Below are 11884 nucleotides of genomic sequence, written 5' to 3'. Positions count from 1 at the left end.
AAAGCACGGTAGCCCAATCACACGGTCCCCCGAGTCTCCGTGCTTCGGCTGTTAGCTGGTGATCACATGGCGATGCTGCAGCATGGCAAAGAAGTGGTGCAGCACGATCACACAAGTGTTTCGCGTTTGTGTGCATGCGCAGTTCCATGGAGCAGCACTGCTTTCAGTTTCATGTTTGTGCGCATGCGCTTACGAAAAACATCTGGTTTGCGACAGGATGTGGATGGGCGCCAGATACCATGGGATACTAGCACTCTCGCAATCAGACGCCCACCTGTGCTGCATGTTTTCTGGATACTAGTGCACTTTCCTTGGTACTTTTTAACTCCGCATCTTCAGTCCTTTGCATTTATATCATGCTTTCAACTTTAAAAGGATCATAATGCTGATTGTGTGAACTTAGGCAAATCACGAGAGGTAGAGCAGGAAGGGTTGCATCAGTGCTTAGTTCTTGTGGCCCTTTCTTACATGCCCAGGGAAATGCTGATTGCCACTTTGGGGGCAGGAAGCAATTTTTCTCCAGGCCAGTTTGGCCCCCAGTGATCCTGGAGGTTTTTTTAAAATCATATTCTGGGCATGGAAGAGGGGTCACTGGGGTGTGTGGGAGTATTGGTGAATTTCCTGCATTGTGCAGGGGGTTGGACTAGATAACCCTGGAGGTCCCTTTCCACTATGAGTCTATGATTCTATAATTCACCCAGGCTGGCTGTGGGCACGCCAGCACCTCTGTCAGGCAGAAGCGCCTGAGATCCTCCCCCTCCCCTTTTCCTTCTCCTGACTTGGAGGCGAAGGGAAGGGAGAGGGGGGAAAGAATGGATCCCAGGTGCTTCTGCCTTCCAGAGGGGCTGGTGCACACTTCCGGTGATGTCAGGGTGTGTGGCATATGCTAATAAGTTATGCTACTGAGCTCCTGCAGCTCTTTTTCTATGAAATGACCCCTGGGGAAAAGAATGGTTCTCAGCAATTCTATTTTTTCTAGTAGTGTTAGGTTAAATCCCGCCCAGAGTTTCCTTCATTGATTTGGTTAGTAAATAAAAGTTACTTTTATGAAGCTCATCTAAATTCAAGGGAAACATAATCCCTAAGCGTTTCCAGTCTTTAATCACCCATTTAAAGGGAAAATGATTAGATATATATTTCTTATCACCTTCTGAGATAAAAATAGGGTATAGCTCTGTTTTGCTAAAATTTATAGTAAAGGCTGAGATTTTGTGAAAAAATTAAATCTTTCTAATAATGGCTGCAGAGTTCTTTTGGGTGTACTGAGATAAATAACCGTGTCATCCGCAAAAAGTCCCAAGTTATATGTATCCGTTTTTATTTGGATTCCTGTTATTTCTGGGTCCTGCCTTATAGCCCAAGCCAGTGGTTCTAGGGAGATTGCGAACAGGAGTGGGGAAAGGGGACACCCCTGTCGTGTTCCTCTTGTTAGGTGTAGGTCTTCACATCTATAATTATTTATTTGAATTTGAGTTATTGGGACTTTGTATATGGTTTCTATTGATCGCATAAAGTTAGGGCCGAAATTCATAAATTTCAATACTTCTTTTAAGTAAGGTATTTCTACCTTATTGAAAGCTTTTTCCACATCCAGTGCCACCTGATCAGGATGAATATATTTGGAAATTATTTTATTCAATCTGGCTACAAGAATAGATGAAAAGATTTTAAAATCATGATTCAGTATAGAAATCAGGTGATAAGATTCAATATTATATTTATCTTTTCCTGGCTTCAATAAAACTATTACCCTTGTCTCTGACCATGTTTGTGGCATTTTTCCGTGAGACATAACAAAGTTACATGTGTGTAATAAGGTTGGACTATCAGATGTTGAAATTTACTATAAAATTCTATCAGTATTCCGTCTCTATCCACTGATTAATTTTTTTAAAGTTTTCCTATTGCTTCTTTTACTTCTTATTCTTCAATAGGTTTTCCCATGAATTCTTTATGTTCTACAGTTAATTTGGAGCCAAATTGAATCGATATTAAATAATCCTGTATTAAGTTGGGTTGTGGATTTCCTGGTTGATACAATGTTTTATAATAATTATAAAATAAGTCAGTAATCCCTTTTGAAGTTGATATAGTTTCCCCTTTACTATTCCGAATTGCAGGGACTTGTAGTTAAATTGATTTTTGATTTACCCTATATTTCAGCCATTTTACTGATTTAGAGGATTTTGTAACATATGTTTATTTTAAGTATAATATTTTTTTTGTATTGATGAAGTTTCTAATAATTCTATTTTTTTCGCTCTGCATTTAATTTTTTAAGATTTTTCTTCCCTCCAAATTTCATATGCCTTTTTTCTAGAGTTCTAATTTTGTCTAGCAAGTCATTAATAGTTTTTTGTCTATTTTTTGTAAGATGAAGCTAAGGATAGTAATTTACCTCTCATAACAACTTTAAAGGCGGTTCAGATGTTCTCCTGTGATGCTTCACACTGAAAATTAAATGCAAAGTATTCTTGAATGTTTTTAAAAATATAGTCACATAATTTTTGTTGCTGTAATAGTAACCTGTTCATAGCCCACAAGGGCCCTTTTCCATAATTTTCTTTCTTTGAGAAATGGCATACCACCCATGCATGGTCAGAAAGTAGTCTAGTTCCTATATCCACTGCACTGATTTTATTCAGCAAGTTTTTAGATGTCAGTATAAAATCAATTCTAGTATAAATACTATGAACAGATGAAAAATATGTGAACTCCTTTGCACCTTGGTTAAAATGGTGCTGTGTGTCATGAACGTCAAAATGCTGTAATGTTTTCTCTAATCCTGTGTTTTTTAGTATTTTGTCGGGTTTTTTCTATGTAATTTATGGGTTTTGTCTATATTTGGGTCTACTGTCATGTTTAAATGTGAGCCCATTAGTGTTTCTCCTGTTTTAAAAACTTGTAACTCATAAATAAATAATAATAACAGTGTCTCATTAATAAAAGTTTGTTGGTCTACATTAGGTGCATAAATCGATGCAATTGATAATGGTGAACCATCCAAGTCCCCTCTAATAAAGATGTATCTACCTTTTTTGTCAGTCTCTGTATGTTTTACATGAAAAGGGGTGTTTTCTGAAATGAATATTGCAGCTCCCGGGAGTTAGAGGATCCTGGAGCCTGGTATAATTGTTCAAACCATTTAGTTTTTAGCATACAAGTCCTAGTGGTTTTTTTAATGTGTCTCCTGTAAACAGAGAATATTAGGGTGTTCTTTGTTCATAAGATTAGTTACTCTTCTGATTTTTATAGGGTTGTTTAGGCCTCTGCAGTTCTATGTAATAAATTTGTAACTTTGAGTCATATTGCCAGTGTCTAGTCCTTATTGAGAACTACAATTTTTTATGCTTCTAAACTTAATCTAAATGATCAAAAATAACTCTCTATACTCACTTATAAACAACTAAACTATATCTATTCTAAAGTATAATACTCTATATTACTATTGCACTATTAAACTCCCTCTTTCTTTAAAATTTATCTAAAAAAAATTCAAAAATTAGCCAACCCTGTTACAGCACAGGGTTAAAATTCCAGAGGATCCTATATAGAAAGGGAATGACACCAATGGTCTCCCTGTCTGGAATTCTTCAACTTAAAGTAGGAGGATTATTTACTGATGTGAGCTAAATAATATTTAGATACCCACCTTTCCTCCTCCTTATTAGCCTATATTAAGCAATGCATTTTTGATATATATAATTAACTTAATACCGCCCAATACCTCTACATATAAAGAAAAATTGTTTATCCAGTATGAATTTCTTCTTAATATACATAATACAGTTCTAATATTTTGATTCCATACAGTTAACCAAATTCTTCTTTATACAGTTTTCAGTAGACTCTTGTATTTTCCCTATTCACTCAGATTATCAAAAATGTAGTTATATACCTTAGAATTATAAAGTTATGCTTTAACATCAGCATTGTGTTCTTAAAAAGGACTTATATTACTAATAATTGCTTGTATTTCAACCTTTTAGTCTATATAACCTGTTAACTTTTACATTTCAACTTTGTAATAAATTCTATTTTTTTAATTTACTTAATAAAATTTTAAAGGTTCTAATAATGTTTCTTTTCTTTTTCTTTTTCTTTTCTTTTGTTTTCTCTCTCTTTAGTCTTAATATAACTCTTTATGCTAAGAAGCCTCAATAGAAAGAACATATTTTTACAAATTTTAACTAAGAAAAGTGGTAAGTCATATAACATCAACAAATTTCATTATTCAAGATGTTCCAATACTATGCATTTGTCATAGACAATCCTAGTGTTTTAGTTTCTAGTCTCGATGTAAGTTATTTGTGCCTTTTTCAAGTTAATTAGTAAGGTATACTCAAAGTTCAGTAAATCAGCGTTGTAGTAGAGTTGCTTCTTCTTCTGGCGTCATCTTTAAGCCCAGTGAGGTGATCAGTTCTTTTCCTGTTGTTCCGTCTGATGCCTGGTGGAGTAAACCATTATGATACACCTGGATGTCTGAAGTTGGACACCACCTGAAACGAATTCTGGCAGTAAAAAGTTTAGATGCGATCACTTTTAAACTTCTTTTATCCAATGTCTTCAGCCAAGAGATCCAAAAATACTTGCACTTTAGTGTCTTTGTAGGTAAGGAAACCTTGTATTCTGGCTTCTTTTAGGACCTTATATCTTATCCTGGGGTGGAGGAACTGTGCCATTATGTCTCTTCGGTGACCCTTTCTGGCTGTTGCAAGGGGTCCTAGTCGGTATGCTCTAGTAATAACTGGTGCTTCACCCTCCTCTAGTTCTAAAGTTGAGGCTAGCCATGTTGCAATGAAGGTCATTAGTTCCTTGCCCTCCTCCTCTCCCTCTCCAACCCCCCTGAACTTCAAATTATATTGCCTCCAGCGGTTTTCTAACATGGAAAGTCGATTTGTCATTTGTTTCTCAGAAGACTGGAGAGACTTTACCTCTTCCTGTAGAGTTAATGCAATTTCCGCGATTTTGGAAGTGTCCTGCAAGTCTTTCATAAGTTCGTTTAGTTATATTTGCAGAGGTTTCAAAAGGTCTGATACCATGCTTGAAAAGGATTTTAAAAGTTCCTCTTTGAGATTATGTAGATCTTGTCTGGTCAGCGGGGCCGAGTCTACAGGTTTATCTGGCTGTGTGTTGTCTTTTCCGGTCACCATGTTGCCATTGCTCTTCGCTTCCAGGCCCGAGTTGTTTGACGATACGTTCTTTTTGAAGTAGGTTTTAACCAAGTAGGTTACTTAAGCTTTTTTTAAAATTTGCCCTTGTTCTATATGTTCTTCCCATACCTTTCAAACCAGGTTCTGTGTATTTGGGTGACTTCAGTTCGACTTTATGAGGAGGATCGGTGGGAGTGCGCCTATTTTGCATCTGCCATTGCTTGCGTCACTTGGCCCCCCCAACCTTATCTCTTTTATTGAGAAACTTACTACCTTGCTGGATCAGAGGAATGATGTAGACTTAGTTTATCATGATTTCAGTAAGGCTTTTGATAAAGTGCCACATAATATTCTCATTGACAAATAGGTAAAATGTGGTTTGGATCCTATGACGGTTAGGTGAAGCTGTTACTGGTTGACAGATCACACCCAAAGAGTGCTTGTAAATGGGAGGAGGGACAAGTGGAGTGACTCAAGGATCTGTCCTGGGACCTGATTTGTTCAACATCTTTATCAATGATTTGGATGAAGGAACAGAGGGAATGCTTATTAAATTTGCGTATGATACTATATTGGGAGAGGTAGTAAACATGGTAGAAGACAGTCAGGATACACGATGATCTTGACAGGCTGGAAAACTGGGCTAAAACAAATAAAATGAATTTCAATGGGAGTAAATGTAAAGTTCTGCATTTAGGTAGGAAAAATCAAATGCATAATTATAGGTTGGGGAAGACTTGTCTTGGCAGTAGTATGTGGGGAAAGGATCTATGGGTCTTAGTAGACCATACACTGAACATGAGTCACCAGTGTGATCCGGTAGCTAAAAAGGCAACTGCGATTTTGGACTGTATCAACAGAAGTACAGTGTCCAGATCACGTGAAGTGATACTATCGCTTTACTCTGCTCTAGTTAGACCTCACCTAGAGTATTGTGTTCAGTTTGGGGCACCACAATTTAAGAAGGATATAGACAAGCTGGAACGTGTCCAGAGGAGGGCAACAAAGATGGTGAGGGGTCTAGAGTCCAAGTCCTACGAGGAAAGGTTGAAGGAGCTTGGTATGTTTAGCCTGGAGAGGAGACGACTGAGAGGTGATATGATAACCAAGTACTTGAAGGGCTGTCATAAAAAGGATGGTACAGAGTTGTTTTCTGTTGTCCCAGAAGGTTGGACCAGAACCAATAAGTTGAAATTAAATCAGAAGAGTTTTCGGCTAAACATTAGGAAGAACTTCCTGATGGAGTAGTTCCTAAGTGGAACAGGCTTCCTTGGGAGGTGGTGGGCTCTCTTTCTTTGGAGGTTTTCAAACAGAGGGTAGATGGCCATCTGACAGCAGTGCTGATTGTGTGAACTTAGGAAGATCATGAGAGGGAGGACAGGAAGGGTTGCATTAGTGCTTGGTTCTTGTGGTCCTTTCTTACATGCCCAGGGAAATGCTATCGCCACTTTGGGGTCAGGAAACAATTTTTCTCCAGGCAAGTTTGTCTGGAGATCCTGGAGGTTTTTTGTCATCTTCTAGGCATAGAACAGCAGTCACGGGATGTGTGTGTGTGTGTGTGTGTGTGTGATTTGTAAATTTCTTGCATTGTGCAGGGGGTTAGACTAGATGACCCTGGAGGTCACTTCCAACTCTATGAAAGGGACAGAGAAGTACAGATAACAGAAAGCTCACTGCCATTGCTTATAAATATTTATTTGTTTTCCTTTCCTACAAGGATTCCATAGCAGCAAACAACGATCTTTCCTGCTTCTCTTCCCTTTTTTCCCTCATAACAATCTTGTGAGGGTTATTAGGCTGGGGCCAAGGCCACTGAATGAATTCTAGGGTAAGTGGGGATTTAAAATCTGATATCTGAGCTCGAGTATATCACTCTATTACAACACAGCACAGAATTCATATTTCTGTGCAGGTAAACTTGGTCTTCTCAATGGTCTGAAACATATCCTCAGAGCAAATACACTCTGGTTTTTCTCATCCATTTATATGAAGTTTGTTGATTTGGATAACAAACCTGAATTGACAACCTTTGGAACTGGTTTGCATGTGTTTGACAGTTACCTCCCGCAATGTGAGCTGATTGACTGGGTTTGACAATACCCGTTTGCCAGTGATTGGCTGAAAGATTGTCATGATGTCAATTCTCTGATCAGTTGTGGTACCAAAAAATGCCCATGTGTGGGAATTGCCATTTGACCTCACCAAAATAGGAAGGGTTAACAAATCCAACCACCACCCCCATCATCATCAGACATTTTTAAGGTGCAGGGGAGGCTTATGAAGAGGCACAGAGACACATCTTATATTGATTACCACTGTCCTGTTTGTGTATGGTTTTGTTTTGTTTTTTAAACCCTGCCTACACCTATGGAAGACAAAAAAATCTTTCCATGGTGGGGGGGAGGGAATTGGGACATAGGAAGATGAGCATGGGGCAGCAATAACCACTCCTGTGCCACCTTATAGCAATATATTGGTATAGTGGCATACTATTAAAAAGTTTTGAATTAAAAATGTATAAGAATTATTTTTTTATTCTGATGGGGGACATATGGTGGGGCTGTCTCATAATCATGATTGTCTAGTAAGTGAAAAGTGAGCTGGAAATGGGTGGAACCAGGGCTCTAGTCGGGGGGGAGCCCTCAGGTACGGAGCTCCGGAAGAGAACCTCTAGGGGGCGGGGCGGTCACGTGGTGAAGCCCCGCCCCCTTCTTTACCCCGCCCTCTGCTTCGATCCTCATTCCGTTTGGGAATGAGGATGAAGCAGGAGGGTAAGTAGCCGGGCCTTCTGACACACTTCCGGTGATGTCAGGGGGTGTGGCCTTCTGTCACTTCCGGTGATGTCAGGGGGTGTGGCATATGCAAATAAGTTATGCTAATGAGTTATGCTAATGAGCTCCGGCAGCTCTTTTTCTACAACAAGACCCCTGGGTGGAACAAAAGCACAGGAAACATCACAAACAAGAACAAGCACAATTCAAAACCAGTTGTTAGAAAATGATCTGAGTAGAAATGGTCCCAAAAAACCCAGTGGGGGAAAAACATGAAAAATGTAAGACAGAAACTAGTGACTGAAGAGAATGTGTGGAGGCCAGGAGATAAACTTAAGTATTCTGGAGCCAGAACTGATGCAATAAAGCCATGTGAAAATGCTCTCAATGGTAGAATACATACTTTTCATACATAAAGACTCAGATCCTGTCCCTAATGTCTTTAGCTAAATGATCTAAGTCATCAGGTGTCAGGAAAAATCTTTCTCTGCCTGATCAGAATTAGGGGCCAGTTCACAAGTTACAAAGTCTTTGTGACCATCACTGGGATTTTGGATCCCTTGTGCAATGAAAGTTCCATGCTTCCCAGGTATGCCAGTGCTTAATCTGGACTGGGACTATGATGCATATAGAGAAGGGCTACAACCTTCCCCCCAAACCTAATTTTTTAAAATCTAAATTGGCTCCACGGGGCATTATTCGCCTGTTGAGAAACATATGTGTAATTATGGCTGTAGGTATATTTTCTTAACAGGACAAATAGCAGCTTTCCAGAGTCATTTCAGGCCAGGAAAATGGTGCAAAGATCGGGGAACTGAAGCCCCTTCTCCATACATGCTGCAATCCTGATCAAACGTGGGCCCATCTTTGCCCAGGAAGCACAACATTTCCAGTGTATGTGTAATCCAAAATTTTGTAATGAGAGACTTCACTCGGAGGAAATGATATTGAGCCATAGAAAGCAATGTCTGACTCAATATAAAGTATCTTCATATGTTTATTGATTGTGCTGACAAAATGAGGGGGAGGAATAGTCATGTAAGAGAGGTTGTAACATTGTGGATTTCCAGATTTATGGAGCAGCCATATTTTGTGGGCTTAATGCTGGATCCACTGCTAGCCATTGTAAATTGTTTACTTTTCATACTCTGTATTTTATACTATCTATATTTATTGCCTCTGTTTTTATACTGCTGTGAACTGCTCTGAGACCCACTTTGTTCGGGAGGGAAAGTATACAAGCAGAAAAATAAATAAATACATACATTAAGGAACCAGGAGCAATATCCCTCCTCCTCCTTTTTGGGGGACAGTCTAATAATTTTTTATTTGGAAGTCCTATCATAATCTGGTTGTTCAGATTTGTAAAGAACCTAACAATCTGATATGATATCATAGCTAGGGGAAAAGGCATTTTCACTGTGTCAAATAAGTTGCATGGAAATACAGCCAACATGGATTTGGCTATAAGACCTGACCGCCCTCCTGCCAATGGTCTCAGGATTATGATTTCAATGACAGTTTAATAACACTATTTAATTTAAACAATGAATACCTAGCCCTATTTTAGTTGCATCTACTCTGTAACTTTCTCCCCAAATAATTATTTATAGTTGTTTGGATTCTTTATTCTAATGAAAGTAAAATGCAACCTTAAACTAGCATGATTGACTGGGGCTATGCTATACTTAATCCGCCTCCATTAGAAAGCAATTCATATGTAGGGCTTGCACAAGTCAATCATGCTGTGTGGACATTCACAAATAATATCTGAATTAATACAAATTCATATACTTCCTTTGCCTACAATTAACACTGTGGATTTCCCCCCATAGAATGAACCATTTCTATGTTATTGCATTGCTGTACAAATGATCAGTTCAGCCTGAATAAATCTTGGTGAATTTTCGAAGATGGGCTCCTCTTTTCTGTTGTAATGCAACAGTGAGACAGATTGCATTCGGACAGCCATGAATTCAAATCTGCCAAAGGAGGCAATTTCTAATTTTGCAGCTTTATTTTTAGAATAGTGAATAGCTGGCTGGCTGTCAACAAGCCTTTTCAGGGGTTTTCTGTGCCAGCACTACAAACGGCTAATTCTGAGAATGCTGTTTACATTGTTTATAATATATTTCTCTGAGCAGGAGTTTCTGAAAATGTTAATGTGACAGTTTACTGCTGCACATCGTACTATTTCTATACTCTGTACTTTGTCAAGAATGGTTTTCAGATTTCATTGTTAGAAAAGGCAGTCTGAGCTACTGTTCTACATTTGACAGAGCTGGAGAAGGTATTGATAAACACTGTCTTATTGTATTTTTCCAAGAGGGAGAGTCAATTTTTATTACATTAGCGTTGTTTTGAGGAATAACTGGAAAATGCTCAAGAAGGCATGAGATACTTTTCCTTACAATTATTTACTTTTTGAAATCAGTGAAAGCCTATGAAGCAGAAAACACATATCAAGCTACCAATTTCTACTGCAGTGTGTCGATAGCCATATTAATCAATTAATTTATCTTATTTATTAAAACATTTTACCCCACCTTTCCTTGTTGTTCAAGGCAGAGTATAACTGTCATTTAAAAACAGTTTCAATTAAAACTAAAATAAAATAATTTCCAGATCTCTCACTCTTTTCCTCCCCACCTTAAAATAGGCGTCCCATTTAAACTCTCCCGAAAGCCTGGTCAAAAAAGCAAGCCTTCCATCATTGGCTAGAAAAAAGGGGAACATGGCATCAACCTATTTCCCAACACAAATTAAGGAGAAAACTCTTTTCATATTTTGCTTTCCTTCTCCTAATTAGAAGGCATGGAGACCTCCTCCTCCTCTTGTGAATCCAGATCAGCTAATGAGACAACCAGGCACCTAGTGGCATGCCCAAATTGCGGGTAAAACCCAAACTCTGTCTCTCCTTGTTAGATGTTAAAGAAACTCCTTTGTAACAGCTGGGCTTCGCAAGATACTTAGCACTGTGGCAGTGTGCCCGGCCAAGGGGGAGCAGTAAACATCAGAACAGAGCTTAAGAAAAGACGGATTGTGGCTTTAGGTTACCTTTTTATATTTCTTTTATAAAACTTCTTTCAATTATGCTTACAATATACATTTTAAATTTTCTTTCTCCCTATAGTATTTGGGATGTATAGAGGTACTACGCTCCATGAGATCTCTTGACTTCAATACTAGAACACAAATTACCAGGTAAGGTGAGGTGCTGCAAATACATTCCCACCGCTGTCTTTTGAACTGCTTGCCCAAAATTAGCACATGCCATCTAAATGAGAACTCAAAGGGCAAAAAATGAATGCAGCCTATTATATTTTGCTTTGATTTGCAGGCATGTACACATAATATGAGTTTTCCATACTTCATTTGGTGTCAAAAGATACTGGAATTTCATAATTATTTGTAGATAGTACAGAAATGGCCAGTGACATTTTTAGAATATTGTGGCAAATTCCTGAAGCAGCGGAACGGACTACACCAAGTCAGGTTCTAGAAAGAACATGACATTTTTGAATGCTCCCCATATAAAAATAAAACCTTTTGATTTTTTTTAAAAAAATGGCAATGAAGTTTTAACCCAACCTGCTTCCTGATTTGGTAGTTTTCTACTTGTAGATAATTTTTTGATGTAGCAGGGTCATTTAAAAATATGAATCTGCATCTCTAGTATGGGTGGTACATTGCATTCCTCAGCATTATGTCATTCTACCACCTTATTTGCCCTGACCTGAATGGCCCAGACTATCCTGATCCCATCAGATCTCGGAAACCAAGCAGGGTCGGCCCTGGTTAGTATTTGGATGGGAGGCCACCAAGGAAGTCCAAGGTCAATATACAGAGACAGGCAGTGCCAAACCACCTCTGAACAACTCTTGCTTTGAAAACCCTATGGGGATCACCAGAAATCAGTTGTGACTTGAAGGCACTTTCTACCACCACCACCTCATTCAG

The 11884-nt window shown here is 38.6% G+C and overlaps 1 protein-coding gene across 1 annotated transcript in view; it reads left to right on the top strand.

The window, feature by feature from the left end:
• Window positions 1–11884, top strand: part of SHC3 (SHC (Src homology 2 domain containing) transforming protein 3) — an 83764-nt gene that overhangs the window by 22638 nt on the left and 49242 nt on the right. The window contains exon 2 of the mRNA XM_015409103.1: window positions 11058–11128. Within this exon, the coding sequence (XP_015264589.1) occupies window positions 11058–11128 (71 nt within the window). The remainder of the gene's footprint in view (window positions 1–11057; window positions 11129–11884) is intronic.

The sequence above is a fragment of the Gekko japonicus genome, unplaced genomic scaffold (assembly GCF_001447785.1).
Source record: "Gekko japonicus isolate JY-2015 unplaced genomic scaffold, Gekko_japonicus_V1.1 scaffold71, whole genome shotgun sequence".
Classification (NCBI taxonomy): Eukaryota; Metazoa; Chordata; class Lepidosauria; order Squamata; family Gekkonidae; genus Gekko; species Gekko japonicus.
Note: the sequence above shows the minus strand (reverse complement) of the source record. Positions and strands in the feature narration are given on the sequence as shown.